A 17,873-nucleotide genomic window follows, 5' to 3' on the forward strand; every position below is an offset into this window, starting at 1 on the left:
GACATTCGGGAACAAGAAGAAGTCATTGGGTGCCAAATCAGGACTGTACGGCGGATGACCCATCAATTCGATTTTTTGACTGTTCATAAAGTCGGTTGTTAGACGAGATGTGTGACAGCTGGCATTGTCTTGATGAAGAATGATCCGACGGCGTTTGTTTGTTTTCCGTATTTGACCAAAGACCTCTGGCAAACAAATTGGTGTGTACCGTTCTACGTTCCTCTAAAGGCACAGTTGCCACATGACCAGTTTTCCCGAAAAAACAGGCGACCATTTGTTTCGATGTGCTTCGAGCGCGAACAACTTTTGTTGGATTGGGTTCATCTTGAAACACCCATACAGTCGACTGCTGTTTACGTTCCGGCTCATATGCATATATCCATGATTCATCACCTGTTACAATCTTATATACGTCTTTTGAAGCACCACGATTGTATTTATTGAGCATTTGTTTGCACCAATTGACGTGAGCGTCTTTTTGAGTTTTTGTCAAATTGTGTGGGATCCAACGAGAACATATCTTTCTCACAGCTAAATGATCATGTAATATTTTATATATGCTGGTGGAACTAATGCCTATGGTTGCCTCAATCTCACAGTATGTCACATGACGATCTTGCAGTATTAGGTTTTGCACAGCATCAATGTTTTTTTGAACAACTGATTTTGGACGACCTTCGCGAATCTCGTCGGTGAGCGAATGGCGGTCACGATTAAATTCGTTATACCAGCGTTTCACAGTGGCAAAGGATGGGGCTTCATTGCCAAATGTGGAAGTAAGTTGATCAATGCACTCTTGTCTTGATAATCCACGTCGAAAATCGTAAAAAATCATCGCACGAAAATGTTCACGAGTTAATTCCATTTTATTGTTGTCGCGCAATCTCCAAGACAACATAAACAACACAAATGAAGCTATTGACAAAACATTTGAAGTACGTTATGGTCAATAATGCCAGACGATTCCGTGCAAACGTCAAATCGCGCCTAACTTCAATCAGTGTTGCCAAGGCTCAAAATATAAATAGTGACCCTCGTATATTCTAGGAAGAAATTCCTCCCTTTTCACTGCATAACCTCAGGGTGTAGACAAACATTTTTGTAACAAAATAAGACCTTTAGACTTCTGGCAACAAAATTCATTGAAATTTATTGCTTTATTATTTTAAAAAAATAACCAAGTGTTTCATTTTGAAAAAAAATCAGGCTGATTTTTATATTTTTCTGATAAATTGCATTCTGTTTTAAAATACCCCCAAGAGCATACAGAATAACGTCCGTGCAAATTGCTTCTGATATTATCTGATTTCTAACAGAAAAATGTCTTGCTGAACTACTACAAAATTTCTCGTAAATGTTCCTGTATGATTTTAGAACAGGAATTGTAATATTACCCAGTCTGTTGAAAACTAGACACATTATTCATAATTGGGAAAAGAGAGACGCGATAGTATATAAGTATGGAGAAACTAGTATTCACTTTATCCACAAAACTGTTTTTCCTTCTTCGTTCTATTAATTATGGTGGCAGTAGCCACTGAAATTAATAGAACGAAGAAGAAAAAACAGTTTCGTGGATAAAGTGAGTACTAGTTTCTCCGTATTTATGGACACATTATGTTGTAAAATACTGTTCCAAGTTCCAGATGAGCAGGGTTCAAAGATTTGGAGCTAATGCAAGGTCAAAGTAAAAGTAAGTTAACGATGTCTGGAATTATGTTAGCCAAAATCCCTTTCCACATACTAGTTTATTTCAATTGGTTAGATTGAATTCCCAGGGAGATGGTCTACTCACTCACCTAGTTTATGAAATCACTTGCGTGCAAAGAAATAGACCCACCTCACACTTTTGACATAAAATGTTTTTCAGAAAAAAAATATATATATAACCTACAGAAACCTGGTAGTTACATAATACAGGCATTGTCCCGAAGTAAGGAAAGACAAGAAAAAGACACACATATGCATACACTTATCTCATCCTCAATTCTTGGAACCTGGTCAAGATTTTACTCCTTCCCCTGGTCGGTGCAAGTGAACTAGGAAAAACCACAAAACAGGATATCGTGGCTTTTGCGATTCCAGGAGTGCAATATGGCCTGGCGATGAACTTTGAAGACAACAGGATGTCATACCTGCATCTGTTCTGGGAAGGGTGCACCAGATGAGTACCAAAGTACCCATCACTTCCTCCAAAGTTGCAAAGGCACCTGTAAAGGCCTGCACAAGACCTGGAGCAGACCCGTTCGCGAGACATCGCTCCTGAAATGCCATGCAACCTGCGCAACACCCTTGCTTGAGCAGCTTGTATGCCCACCTGCACAGATCGTTCCTGGCAGGCATTGTAGACCCGCCGGGTACCCGCAGTCTTACGATACCTAGTAGGTCTCAGTTCGTTCTTTCCATCAACTGCAGACCCCTCCCTCTGCATGACGTAGTTGCTTCGAGTAGAAACTGCACCTGGCCCACACCGTTCTGCAGTGTTGCCAACTGCAATAGATTTTCACTACTTAAAAAAGGGAACTCGAAGCTTCATAAGCCACATCACCAATGAAATGAGATTTATGAATGTTGCTACCCCCCCACACACACATTGAAATAGGTTTTCCGTGGCACAGGATCCATAAGTATATGTCGTAAACAACCAATATACGTATATATAGTGATATAGGACAGGACTGAAACATGTCACGTTCGACGCTGAGGTCGCGAGTCGAACAACACACTGTTCTACTGCGAACACCAGGGCCGTAGCCAGCCAGGGCCATTGCCGTTACCCTCGTTTGGGGGGTAGGGCCAAGTACTTGGATAAACGTGCCAACAAGAACAATCACAATAATAGTAATAAAGTAGCATGAAAGGCATTATAATCCTCATAAATCACGCAAAAAGGGGGTAGAAGTCGGTTCTCACGCGCATTTGTGTTGAAACAGAGGATTAGAAATATTTTTTTTCAACACGTCAATTTCACATTAGCTAATAATGGAAAACAAGCACACAAACTGTTTTTGAAAGAAAGAAAGTGCATGATAAATGCATTCCGAATGTACAGACATATGGCATGTAAAATTTCCATCTACAATATTTTCTTTTTACATGGAGCGACGTATTACATAATCAATTCATCCAACTCGTAACAAACCAACATTAATAGCAAATAATATCACGGGCCGCCATAGCATTCTCTGTTTTAAAACTTTTCTCACTTAGATCGTTCGGCGCTCAGGGCCGACTCCCGCTACCCCTTTGCTACGGCATTGAACTTGATGAGACTGGATAATATTTTATAATATATTTCTACTTTCATAAAATTTGAAATCAAGGGGTTGCAATTACCCCTCCATTCCCCCTCTGCAGGTGCCCTTGGCCGTCTGGAAGGAAAATGCAAGAAAAATATGAAAATTAATTCCATCTTGAGTACCCTTTAGCCCTGCTACTCTTAAATTCTGCTAGTCTGTTTTTTCTTGTACTTTAATGTTTGACCCCCACCCTGACCCTTCCGCTAGACTTAATTTCCGTCCAAGCTTGTGAGCAATGCACCCTACCCCCTCTGGTTGCGCCACTGCGTGCCTGGTTAAGGCACCATGCAATGAAAAGCAATTAGTTTTCAGTGAGGAGATTTTTGTTTGCTCGATCATTCATTTAAATAAATGAAGCTGTAATACTGCGTGCATTTCCTGGCAATAAGATAAAAACTGCTTACGCTGAACTGAAATCGCTAAGTATATAAATTCTCCTTGGAGGAGAGAGCTCCTCCTAGGACCTCGTAGGATTTACGAGCTACGTAAGTAGGCAACACTGGCTGAAGCTGTCCACGTGGTGATGAAACACCTGGAGCGACACGCTGCCAGAGGGCTGTTTCCTTCCAGCAGGTTTTGCAGGTGCCCGGGTCTTGTTGAATGCCCAGTTACCTTGTAAGCGCAGAGCGCCTGGAAGACGAAGAACCCGGGTAAAGACGCAAGTCGACTCGTTGCCGTGGGCAGGCTAGCAGGTATACCTGTCCTCACGGGCAAGCGGGCAGTGGGTAGGTAAAATGCAGACTATGCTGGCCTCTAGGCACCTGCACATCCTTAATTCCTAGAAAGTACTAAGTATACAAGCCACTCAGTGCGAGTGTCCCTAAGGGTGAAAGAAAGGAAATACACAAATATAAAAAGGGCAGGAAATAGAATTCGGGAGAGGAGTTGATTCTGAGAGTCGAGAGTGCAGTCCTGATAATCCAGTCAGCATGGGGGAAGTTCACCTACATCGATACACCGAGATGCTGCCAGTCTACTTCGCTCCTCTCTAAAGTGGGTAAGACGACGTTCCTTTCTCTCTCTAATATAACTGGTCATTTATTTAGCTAGAGTCAGGCCTTAGATTCTTGTACGATGCAACATGACCAATGTTCATAGCAGTATACAATATACCATATTTAATCTACCCCTGTTGTGTTATGTTCTAGCGAGTAAGATTCCTTCAAGTAACGTTTGTATCCCCATAGCGTTACAAATAAGACAATAAAAGAAGTATGTTGTTTGAAAGATCATTTAATAGCGCTTAAAATGAACCTAAATTTATTAACATTGCTTTATTCTGATAAGTGAAAATTTTCAAAATGTAATGCTTTGAAAAAAAACACCATTTCAGAATGATAGAAAACTGAGTTTTCAAGAACTTAAACAATAACATATGGTAACAATTGTTAGTTTCTAATAACGTGTATGGCCAGCCTCCCCTTGTTCTAATAACAGCCTGCATACGATTAGGCATAGACTGAATCAAATTTAATATTCTTTCCTGTGGGATATTACGCCACTCGTCTTCTACTGCAACACAAAGTTCTGGGATCGAAGTAGGGGCAGGAAATCTCCCACGAACCATTCTCCTTTTCCAGTTGGTGTGAGCTTTCGACATGCATGCTGATAGTTTTAATCCATGGACTTAAAATGTACTTTGAAGAAGTAAACAGTGGTTTGTTCTATGCCCTATAAATCCAAGAACTTTTTAAGAAACAGGTTTAAGGATGAGGGGTGATCAGTTATGTGTCCTCATGGATGTCCATAACTTCATACTGCTGAGGAGAGGAAGTTGAGAAGTTGTGCAAGAAGTAAGTGCATTTTTTTTTCAAATTATTAGCCATAAATTTCAGGTATGATGGAGAAGGAAGTAGTGTATGCCATACATGGGCAGGAAGTTTTTCAACAATAGCAGATATAATTAAATTTGTGTAGACATATGCACAATAAACACTGGTTTTCTTTGAAAATATGTTTGTTGGTTTTCATCACTTTGACTTCACTGAGCTTGAATGGAAATAAGTTGATGATGTATACGTGGTTGGTATAATTGAATACCATTTCCTATTTCCGTGCTACTATATTTATGGCAAAGTCATGTAACTACCACACTTTACTTGTGGTAACAGTAAAAAAAAGAGAAGATCGAAAACTTGGTTTAATTCAGATAAGAATGTTAAAAGTTGCAAAAGAACAATACTAGCATGCAATGTTAATTGGACATTATCGAATGTCTAGTGCTTTTACCTATATTTTCTCTAATACTTTATTTTGAGAGATCTTCTCTTCTCTCATCTTCAGGTGAACAAACTTCAAATCCCGTGCCCTAACCAACTACTCCACACGGCATAGTTATTCAAAGGTTTACATAAATACAACAGGGTGACAGTGCTTAGAGAGCCCTTCCTTGGGATAATCGAGCCAGAATTTTAAAATATTTGGAATTCTTGAAACTTGTGTGAAACAATTTTTTTTATTTTTTTTTGGGTAATCAAAACCCACACCTGCAACCCCCCTGGTTTGGAATGAAAATTCCCTTATGATTTCTCCAAAATTTCTTTTCTGACCTTTAAATACCCTGTGTTGTTGCATAAGGTGGGTTAATTCCTCGAGGACAAGAGTTTTAACCTAGGGCATCTGGCTTTGTAGCATATTAACACTCACAACTCTGCCACAGCAGTAGGCCTAGTATATAGATTGAATCTTGATTTACTTGCATTTTGTTATCCAGCGTATAAATAAACAGTGGTACGTACTCTACATCTAATTAGTGACGAAGTATGGGATATGGTATGTTCTCTGCATCCATCCCCCCCCTTCCACCAGTGCTGATATCCCACTCTCCCAATTGCTCTTGTACGCTCAACAGTCAGGAAAGACTTAGGAAATATACTAATTTGTACCCCAAACATGCAATATGTTATATATGAACATTTCATATAATATTCCTCACTCACTATGTGTTGGTGATATTACCGTCTCTGCCACTGGGTCAGATCACATAGAAAAACATTGAATGCGGACAAAATATGGCAAAATATGCCTGTGAAAATTAATGTCGTAACTCCTTTCCCATCTTTTATATGACATTTCTGTATTTGCTACTGTTGCAAGCATATGACAACTTCAAATATAATTCAGATTTATATTGAAAAAGAATAGTTATTGATAGAGTTTTCCATTCCAACATTTTATTACCATATTCTAGTTTTAATGGTAAGCACTGACAGACACAATTATGTATAATCCAAAAATATTAGGGGGAGGTCTACCGATTAGTACCTTCAAATGAACAACCTACACTATCTGACAGTGGCATATTAATAACAGTCCATCATAAGGAATGAATGACGTTTTTTCTAACTGCAAGGTTCATTGAAAGGATCATATTAGAGGTCATTTCTAAGGGTGATCATTTAATTTTACATGTCAAGAAGAGGTACCATGTGCTCTTATGCGAATTGATAATTGATAATTAAGTTTCAAATATCTCCTGGTTAACACCAGAGGCGGAAGTTACGCAGATTGCCTGTACTTTATTGTTACAGATGTCACAAAAATGACAATGTAAATTCATGTTAGGATATTAGAGTTTCGCACACAAAAGTTAATTTTGCCTATTTTTGGGTTTTATCCCCCACCAATACACATTATTTCACTGAAACTATTTAAACCTCATTTAGTTATGTTTGATAGTTTTAATGATCACATTCTTATTCAACATTGCTGTTACACCATACTGTCATTGTCCCCTCTTTCTCGAAGAGCATGCTGATCAATATGATTATCGCACTGTAGAAAATCAAAGGGAACCTGACTTGTACACGTCGTATGTGTGCATTTTGACAGTTCTTCTGCACCAACACTTCATGGAGGAGAATACACAGTATAGTCTCTTTTTGTTGTGTTCAAGATAGCAGCAGATGTCTTAATTTATTCACTGACACAATGCAAGCACTCTTGTGTGCTTAGTGTAGTTTGATATGGCTCATGTCCATAGAGTACTCGGCATGAGCCCAGTCATGGATTTCCGTATTGCTTCTTCTAAATCTTCCAACTCCAGGAATTTCAAAGGAAGATACACAAGATGGCCCTGAAAGACAAATTACATATATTAAAAAGTGAAAGGAAACTAAACATGATAGGAACTGTCAATGTTTGTGTGTTTAAATATAACACGTAAAGATGGAAGTTGTGTTGTTTACATTTGTAAAGTACTGTGGTGTAGGAACAGGGAGGGGTACAGGAGTTCATTACACCCCTCAAATAATTTGACAGACACAAGATGCTGTCGTTGAAAGAATGTCATTTTTTGGTAGCTAAATGAAAAAAAGTTTCTTTTGTCCACATTATCCTTCTATCCAAAAGAATTCAAATCAATTATACTACATTTTGGTACTACATTAAAACCTCGTTAACACGAATCCCAAGGGACCGAAAAATTCAGTTCTTTCTACACATTAACCATTTACAATACGTATTATGTATGTCATCATAGAAAACAGTACTATAGTAATTAACTTTTAAAAAAAGTACTTGCAGATCATTTTCTGGTGGAAAATTCCTTTATATTACGCTGTTGCAGACAGGAACACAAATGCCTGGTAACTTCACGGCCAACTGTACTCATAGCTTCCGTAAAACTAGCGGTCAATTCGGATGTTGCAGCAAAACGTTCTAAAGTGTCCAAGATGGTTAACACTTCCTGGTGGCTGGGCAGAATGATATTGACCTCCTCACTATCTTCTGATGACATTTCTTGCACCTCACACACAACTGCTTGTACATCAGATTCCACTGGAGCACACACGGCAACATCATCATCTGCACTAATTACTCAAAACTAACTCCAGGGTTCGCAATGTCTTGTAGAATATCCCATTTGTCAGGTGAAGTGGTATCGATGTCACCATCTAACTCGTCAACAGGATTAGCGTCGCTATGTCTCCAGGATCTGCTAAAACAGTTCTGTATGTGTTGTGATGACACAGATTCCCAGGATGTGGCGATAGCTTTTATTGCATCAAGCACACTGCAACTTGGGGTTTCAGTCTTCTTTTCAGCAGCGCCAATTGCAGCTCTCATAAGTCGCTTGCGATAAAACCTCTTCATAAGAGCAATAATGCCTTGATCCAAAGGCTGAAGACGACTTGTTGCATTTGGGGTAAAAAAGTGAACCTTTACGTTGGTTAAGTTCAGATCATGTATGTTATGGGCTGTACACCTGTCCAGTGTCAGAAGAACATGCCTATTCTGAGCCAGCATTCGACTGTTGAAACGAAGAAGCCACTTACGAAATGATGAGCTGTCGATCCAAGCTTTCTTATGGTGAGAGTAGATGCAAGATAGAGTATCCATGTTTATGTTCTTAAATCAACATGGTTTCTCGGACTTACTGATCACCCATGGATGGTGTTTATCACTGCCGTCTGCATTACATACAAGGACAACAGTTAAACGTTGTTTACTGTGTGCTCCACCATGGCACTTTTCACCTTTTATTCCGAGGGTACGACTTGGGAAAAGATTTTGAAAGTCCAATTTCGTCCATATTGTACACATCACTGGAGGCATACTTTTCTGTCACTTGGTCAAATTCATGCAACCAGTTGTTTGCTCCTTCTTCATCAACTTTATTTGCTTCGCCACAAATCACTAATGATGAAATTGAGTCTCTTTTGTCAACTTCTGCGAAGTTGCTTAGATTTGTTCCCGAAACCTGATGCAGCAGCATTAAGAATTTTTTCAGGATCTTTAAGTATTGTAGATAATGTAGATTTGGCAATTCCATACTGTTCAGCAATTGTCCTGTTGTTCAATGCACCACGGTCTACTTCCTCTAGGATTTTCAGTTATGTTTGCAGATCTATGACTGTCTGCTTCCTCTTGGCCATGACTCCCATCTTACTGCTTACTTAATTGTTCATAACCGAAATTTGCGTTAAGCGATAAAACTTTCTATAAGATATAATACATTCCTGCCGGCACCAACATTTTGTTCATGTTAACCGAGTGTTCGTCTTAAGCGAGTTTGTGTTAACGAGGGTTTACTGTAGTTACCTTGCTTGATCTGTGTTCTGAAGTGGAAACTGTTTATAATGAATGTCTAGAACTTTTTCTGTTTCAAAATTGTACATTTTTTAAATATCTGTTAAAAACTAGATTGAAAATAGACAGATTGAAAAAAAATATTTTGTGAATATGCCTTATTTTATTGGCAGTACAAGATTGTGCATATTTTACTTTGAAATTGAGAGCTGTGTGGTCTGTTTTAAAGTGGAAAGACTCCCCCACCTCCTCCTCCACACACAGAAAGCTAGAGAGAGAAGCGGGGTTGAACTTTGTACCCTAGCCTAAATCAAAAACCATTCCTGTGCCACTGGTAAAGTAATAGAATTGATTAAAATTCATATCATAAGCCAAATTATGATCGTTTTTTGGCAAAAAATTACTTTATTTGCTTATCAATTTCAGTGACTCACTGTCATCAAATTTGATAGATGAATAAATTAATTTTTAGCAAAAAGGAGACAAAAATATTATATATTTGTGTAAGAGGTTATAGTTATATATAATAGACTGGAATGGTGGTAAATATTCTATTGTATTCTACAATTAATATGGAAGGACTTGAGGATGTTGAATCGACATCATCAAAATAGAAATTCCATCCATTCAAATTTACCGTTATATAGGGGTGATGCATTTTTAGTAATCAATTAGGGGGTCTCATATGCCAGTGAGAAAAATGAATTACTCAAATTTTAGTCTTCACTATTGAAGTGAATTTAGCTTTGCACTGTTCATGAAATTCATTGTTCAAAATGGTGTGTAATCACCCACCTGACCTACATCTCATTGAAAATAGTGGACAGAATTGAAGTTGGAAAACATGTGATGTGGTAGTTCTGAATGGTTGAATAGCAGAAAGTACACCTCAAGTCACATAGTTTCCCTGCAGTAACACAACTTTTGAGGAAATGAAAAGCAGCTACTTTGAGGTTCAGAGTAGCAGTCAATTGTTCTATTTGTACCTTAATGCCTTTGAGCAAATCTTCAGCTGCTGTTCGGTCAGTACGGCAGAGACCCTTCTGTAAGGTCTGAAGTTGATAGAATGTTTTTATATCATCTGAAGGTATACAACGGAACACCTGAAAAAAGTTATTTTTAAGGCATTATCAAGGATTGAGCTGGTTGCAAAAAAATATAATAACTCTAATAATAATAATACTAATGATGCTGCTGGTTACAAGTTCCAGAACAAGGTCTAAATGAGAATGTACATACGTTAACATAACAATTGATTTTTATATAAACTTATTATTGTTCATAATTGTAAAATTACAAGCTAAAAATATTCATGCTTTCACTTTGCAGTTTTACCCACGATATAATTTCAGGAAATGTACTACTGCATATGCATTGCTGGCAGTGCCGGATCCAGAAGCTACAGTTGGGAGGGGCCAAATTTCAGTCGGGACACCTCACTGAGAATCAATTGTAGCCTACACCTGCACTGTTTTATACAGTGTAATAATGCAAACAGGATAAAAGGTTACTTCCATATTCTAGAAATTAGCATATTGTTTTGCAAAAATAGGTGTCCAGGCTTGGAATAGATGGTTATGGTATGTCGCTATCATAATTCTTCCCATTGCCAAGGTAAACTGAAGGATAAGATTAGGAGTAAAGTGAATAAATAAAGAGACAAAACATTCTTCTGAAGGGTCGCGAGTTCGATCCATTTTGAGTCATATTGTACAGTGGTTCGGATCCAACTGATTCCAGGATCAAATCCCGACCTCGGCATTAGTTCTTTGTGAGAGTCCCTTCATCAATTTCATCATATCATCACTCATCCTCATCTTTGCGATTAGCCAAAAATGGCAGAAAAACGAAGTAAAATAAACCAAATCAATCAATCAACCAAATTTAAACTGTAGGTTCAATTGCGATCAGACTATCATGAGCATAAAGTGGACTTTAAATGACACTTGAAAAAAAAATCTTGAGCCTGTTATACATGGTGATAAAAAACAGAACATTTGATATTATGTGTAATAATATATCCAAATCATGCCAGTTTGGAGGGGTGATCGTCCCTATCGCCCTCCCTGTGAATCCGTGCCCGATTGCTGGTGAAAATTTTCACATATTGCATATTTACCTCATTATATATTCTGGTATTTACTTCAGCAGTTTTCTTCCACACATCATTGTAGAATTGGTCAGAAATGGGATCACTGATGTCAACACTTTCATCTTCGAGAAGTCCCAGGTGCTCTTTGAATATCTGTCTTCGGAGTGATCCTCCATATTTTCCTGACTGGTATTGTACTCCATTCATCATTGCTTCCTCAAATTCACAGTCCTGAAATGGTAACTCTTCTCGTTTATGTTTCAGGGACTGAAACGTGCGGTAGCAGATTAATATACTAAACGGAAGTACAGTGGAACCTCGATTATACATTCTTCAGGGGACCAAGCTGAAAAAACTTAAAATGCAGGAAAATGTAAAATTGAGGAACATTTTATAATAATTAGCTATGTTTGGACCATCAAGACTGAATGTATAATGCAGGAAAATATTAAATCCAGAAATATAAAATCGAGGTTCCATGGTACTCACTTATCTGCAAACCTTTTTGCGTATGCAAACACACATGAAGGAAGCGGAAGACTAAGAATTGTGATTTATTTTGCATTCCCACATAACTAGAAAATACCAAATTATGCTAGGAGTAAAGTGAAATGTTACACGCTCTTTCTCGTGCAGAGGACACTGTCCGGTGACAAGTTTATGTGTGTCTACCAAAATTACTTGTATCTTACCTGTCTGCTTTTCATGTCATATGATAGAAGGGCAACTGTTATTTATTATCAACTCATATATACTGGACTGTTGGCTGGGAGAGGAGGGACAGCATACAGTATTCTCTCCTGTGGAAATTCAGTTCCAGTGATAAACACTGCATTCTTTTCTTGCTTCGATGAATTTAAATATCACATTAAGAATAATTTTTCTTTTCGAGACAGTTGCAAAGTCTATCTTATGCTTAGAACCACATTAGGTGAATAAAAGCTCAATATTTCGGTACAAAAGGACACATTTTCGGATCAATAGCAGTATCTAAAATAGCATTTCGGTGTTAAAAAGGTGAATATAACCCTAAATTTGATATCAAAATTAACAAAATAAACATTTTCCTTGTAATAGTACATTTATGTTGTTATCAGAGTACAGTATTAAGTTTATTCCTGTGTAAAGGAGTCCATTTTTGCCTCTCAAATATTTACAGCAGTATTAATCACTTTTCCGTGGTTATTCAAACCAGAAAATGTCGTGCAAGTAAATAAACTCTAAATTTTGTGTTTAAGGGCTTATTTCACATTTCACATCATTTTGTGACAAAACATGGTAGGAAAATGCACATCACACCTTTCAATAACATGAAAAATGAACATTACAGTGTGTTATTTCACATTTCGTGTTTTCATCAAAAAGGAAATATGCTTGCCTCTACTTATGATCTATTAGTGCATAACTTTACTCAAAATAATAAAAGCTCTATTCAAGAAAAATTCTTAGTAAATATATATATAACAGCCAGCTTGATATTGTAACTGAATTCAAATATATATTGCCAACAAAAATATTAAATGAAAATGAATGGTGGGAGTAAATTCATGAAATACATATATATTTTCTCTTTAAAAAATTGTCATCTTCCATAATGTGAATTAATTTGACCAAGTTAATAAATTGCTACTTTCTTAAGCATACACTTACCTCCAAAATGACAGCTACTTCAGAATCTCTTGTTCCGAGCATGCTCCTGTCATTAATGTTAGCAGATCCACAAATTACCAAAACATCATCTACAATCATTAGCTTTGAATGGACATACACCAGCTCAGTGACCTTAAAACATACATTTTCACATCAGTATCACAGAAACAAGGTTGTTGTGCACACATTACATAAAATAGATCACTAATGACTACGAGAACATGCAAATATGGGGTTTTACCAGAACCAAAAACTTGACAGAGAAATGTCACTGTTTTTGTCTTTCGAGACTGCTGTCTGTTAATATTGCTTTCAAGTAGCTCCCCAATTATGCTGAAGATACTGGTTCAACACCGAAATTTTGGAACTTGCACTTTACATTGAACTTGGGACAACGTGCACAAATGCTAAGAGTGCTAACCATGAAGTTATATGAAAGCTCTATAATAATCAAAATACAAATGTGAAATATGAGGATGAAATTGAAGTCCTTGGAAAATTGCCTTATCCCTTTCAGATAGCATAGTAAACATTGCTGTTACCTTGTAAGCAAAGGGTTCTGCATTTGAGCCACATTGCACTTTAAACTGTATGATCCATCCGATTAGCCTATGTGAGCATAAAGTGATCTCAAACCAAGCTTTGGCAAAATTACTGCATACAAAATGCATTATTACTTACCAGATCTCCTTGTAAGTAGTCGTGTGTTCGAAGACCGTAAAAGGATATGTAATTTTCAGGATTTTCTACACCATCATCCTTAAGCTTCCCCAATACTGATGCTTTTCCCCTGAAAATTATAAAATATTCATGATAGAAAACTAAAGACATGCCAGCATTTATTCCTTGAAAGCAACCAAGAGATGAAACGATTTATGACAATGCTATGCAAGGAGCAAAACCAGTTTTTGGGAGGGGACAGTGAGAATATATAAATATGTCAACTTTCCTGTCAATGAATAGTGAAGAGAGTTTTCAGGATATCAACCAGATGAGTTTGATAAAAGTTTACAAGTTTAAGAACTAACATTACTCCTAAAAGTATCTAGGTGCAATTAAGTATATGTATTGCAGGTGGGCCAGATGAATTGGTACACTATCGGTATCAGCCGATATATGCATGTTGGTGCACCAGTAAAATTACCGATTCAATGTATCTAATAAATAGTGCAAAGTTTTGCTGCTGGTTTGTTATTATTATTATCAAAATAAATGTATAATTTATTTGGCCTGGTTTTGTAAAGTAAAAGTGTAAATAAATATGCAATTCCTTTTTTTTGCAGTCACCTCATTATAAACATTAATTAAGAAGTGTAACAAGCCAGCAATTTCATTCATGGATCATTTTGCAATTTTATATCAGATTGGTAGAATATCTGTTTCCGTTATCTGTAACCTTTATGTTGGTCCACCCCTAATGTATATCAATTGGAAGAATATTGATTTATTAAATGAGATTATATCTTAATATAATAGCTTATATAAAGCAAAGTTCTTACCAACATTTGGTACAATATAATAAGAGGTAATTACTCATCTGAACATGTCAATTGATCACGTAGTCAGTATTTCGCCAAGTCTATGTGACTTTAAAAAAATATAATTTGAAATAATAATTCATTGTGAACAACACATCTTCACAAGCAACAAAAAATATGAGTATTTACAGAAGGAATAAAATGGCAAGCTTACCTTGAAATTGACATGTAGTTCCAGTGTGTGACAGCCTGTAGGGCAGCACCTTCCTCGGTACCAAATTCCCCTTCAAATGCTGGGAGGAGTGGCATCACAACATATACTCGGAAGGCAGCCTTCTCCCTAGGATTGAACAGTACATAAGATTAAAAGACTGTCCTTTCATAGACTTCCAACAGAAACAGAAGGAAGAATACATTATTAGTCTTTCATTTATAATAGGAATGGAAAGATATGGAAATTTTGCTGATAGCAAGGAAGTAATAATATAAATTTACCGATAACGCTTCGATTAAAATTGCAAATGTTAATTGAAGAACATGAATGGTTAATTAATCTACTTAATTAATGATGTGACCAGGTGATTGCAGTCTTTGAAAAAGGCTAGCCATTTCAATAGGTATGTAAATTCTACATTATGTTCATAAAATCAATAATATATTTACCAATTTTTGTACTATATTATAGGATGGGCTATTTATAGATAGATCAGATCAGCAAAATTATCAGTAATTCTGGTGATAAAGTGATATCAACCAATACTAATAGAAAGCCAGTTAATCTGTCACATCCCTAATTTATATTATTTTAATTTGCATTTATGTTTTGTTAGCCCAGATTTTTTTTTTTTAAAAAAAGGCATTGAATGCAAACTTTTGAGGCAGCAAGAATGCAATGATTTTATTATACTTAAAGCTTGGGTCATGCCAACATCGTAGTACAGTGTTATTCATAATTAGGTACATAAAACTAAAATTAAATAATTCCATTTGTGTAATATATAATTTATTTACTGCATTATAATCTCCATAACTTCAAGTTTCTTATGAATGTTCAATATGGCTCCCTTTTATCACTCGGAAAATATCCCACCAGTATGAAACTTCATCCCATATTCACGTATTCCCATACAAGCATGGCATCGTTCTCTGTGTGCAACACAACGTGTGATAAAACGATTGTACCAGGATTTGACAGTCCTGATATGTACATAGATCTGAAATGCCATTGAACACTAACTGCGGACTGTGTTTCGTGGAACTGGAACCATAGGCAACACTGCACACGCTTCGCATCACTGTAAGACTCCATGTTAACTGGTTTATTGGTCACGTAATCACCTGTAACAGCAACTGACCTCTGGTGGCCTAGAAATTAAACTTCATGGCATGGCACGTATTTAGAACCACATTTGAATCAATATTGAATAATACTTTCGGAGTTAGTCACCTTTAGTTTTACGTAACTAATTTTGAATAACCCTGTATTACAAAAGGTATAACCTTGGCATGTTGTAAGGTTGTTATCCTATATTTTGCCATGTTCATTTCGCTTCTTCAGGAATAATTTTTATAACATTTTATAATATTGATTCTTATTATTATTTATGTAGTACGGTGTGATCAGACAGTATTAAAAAAAGACATGAAAACAACCTACCTGTAAGCTCTCTTGATACGTTCTACTAGTGCTCTTGCTATGCTGTTTTCTACATATTTATTGCTCACTGCTAGGCTGACAAAGAACTGGTTTTCTATGTAGATGAAATGGCGAGCATTGGTGATGGCCTCAACATAAGCCATATGGATGCTTTCTTCCTTCATTTCTGAATCAATAAAGCCAGCACTCCATTGACAAACGCTGCGCAGAACCTTAATGAATAAGAAATACACACATCGGAACTGTCGATAACACTAGAATTGTGACAATTGCCATAAGCTGAGTTATTTAGCTTCACTGCCATATTGACATGCACTCACCTAAGTTATTAAAATGTATTTTCCACAACAAGGCGTAAGACTGATGGTTGCATCATATTATTTGGTATAATTTTCATGTTTTTTTTTGTTTTTTTTACAAATATTTATAAACCAGGTAATGATGTAAACTTATAATGCAAGTTAATATGTAATTAAGATCCGCCAGTTTTCAATTTTACAACCTATCACTATCATTTATTTATACTGATAGATTTTGTACCTGGGATGTAAGATGTGACCCTTTGCGAAGACACCTAAAGTTCATCCATAAGTTTTACAATAAAAAAGAGTAGCTTACATATGTATTTTTGTTATTTTATCTTGCCTTTCTGCCACTTATAGCTAATTGCAATGATGAAGATGAGTGATGATTAGATTAAATTGATGAAGGGACACACTCAAATAACACCCATAGCCGGCCAGGGACTTGAACCAAGAAACTTTGGTGGCGGGTCGAAAGCCAACCACTTAATATGCTTGACCACTGAGCTGGAACTTAACATGCATGCACCATGGTGGTAATATTATATTCTTTTATTGAAACCAAGCCAGGTACTAATACTACCATATGTGAACCTATTTACCTGACAATTGACAGAATACTTGAAGCTTCCTAATTCTGTGGGAAACTGATCGTAGGTTCTGGGCATGAGAAAAGGAATCTGAGTATTCTTCTTTGCTTTTTCAACCTGAAAAAATAAAATTGCAAGTTTTCACAGACAATTTTCAATTTCATGCAATTGTAATAAAGTATTCTTAGATTAACCTTTTAATAACAGGACATTAATGAAGTTCATTAATTTCAAGTGTTTTTGTGATTTTATAGATTTATTTTATTTAAAAAAGGTAAAGTGTTCCCCTGTGCTTAGCACCACGCCATGAAGGCATATAGGGGGTGTGGGGGTAACACCCCACACTTTCTTGATCCGGTCGTGAGTGGGGGTGATGTGATCAGCACCACGCCCCTGACCGCCTTTACCCCCCAGGGTTTCCCCCAGGTACCCATGTTATTCGACGCTGGGTGGGCGCCGGGGCCGCTTCCAACTGTTAGAAAAGTTCCCGGATTTGAACCGGCCGGGGATCGAACCCGGGACCTTGAGCATGGTAGTCAGACGCGTTACCGACTGAGCCACCGCGGCCACTTTATTTACTGTGTAATAATAGATTAAGTGGTAGAGAGGGGGTGTAAGGGGTGACCTTCCATGTAGTACACCCAATTGTCAACCTCACCTCCACGTAGTACACCCTGGACTGCATTTTACAGACGAACGAGGCTCTGGTGACTGGCACTATGGCCAGTATAATTTTGTGGGTGTTGTCCTGCGTTTTTGTCCTTGTGCATGCTGA

The 17,873-nt window shown here is 37.2% G+C and overlaps 1 protein-coding gene across 1 annotated transcript in view; it reads right to left on the reverse strand.

Moving 5' to 3' along the window:
- Positions 1–6,917: 6,917 nt before the first annotated feature.
- Positions 6,918–17,873, reverse strand: part of LOC145991130 (phospholipase D1-like) — a 57,787-nt gene continuing 46,831 nt past the window's right edge. The window contains exons 17-24 of the mRNA XM_083126900.1: positions 17,111–17,215; positions 16,207–16,418; positions 14,764–14,889; positions 13,753–13,861; positions 13,072–13,203; positions 11,449–11,652; positions 10,316–10,432; positions 6,918–7,374 (exon numbers count right to left, since the gene is read on the reverse strand). Of these exons, the coding sequence (XP_082983026.1) occupies positions 7,270–7,374; positions 10,316–10,432; positions 11,449–11,652; positions 13,072–13,203; positions 13,753–13,861; positions 14,764–14,889; positions 16,207–16,418; positions 17,111–17,215 (1,110 nt within the window). The 3' untranslated portion in view covers positions 6,918–7,269. The remainder of the gene's footprint in view (positions 7,375–10,315; positions 10,433–11,448; positions 11,653–13,071; positions 13,204–13,752; positions 13,862–14,763; positions 14,890–16,206; positions 16,419–17,110; positions 17,216–17,873) is intronic.

This window comes from Lepisma saccharinum, chromosome 8, assembly GCF_977018435.1.
Source record: "Lepisma saccharinum chromosome 8, izLepSacc3.1, whole genome shotgun sequence".
In the NCBI taxonomy this organism is placed as follows: Eukaryota; Metazoa; Arthropoda; class Insecta; order Zygentoma; family Lepismatidae; genus Lepisma; species Lepisma saccharinum.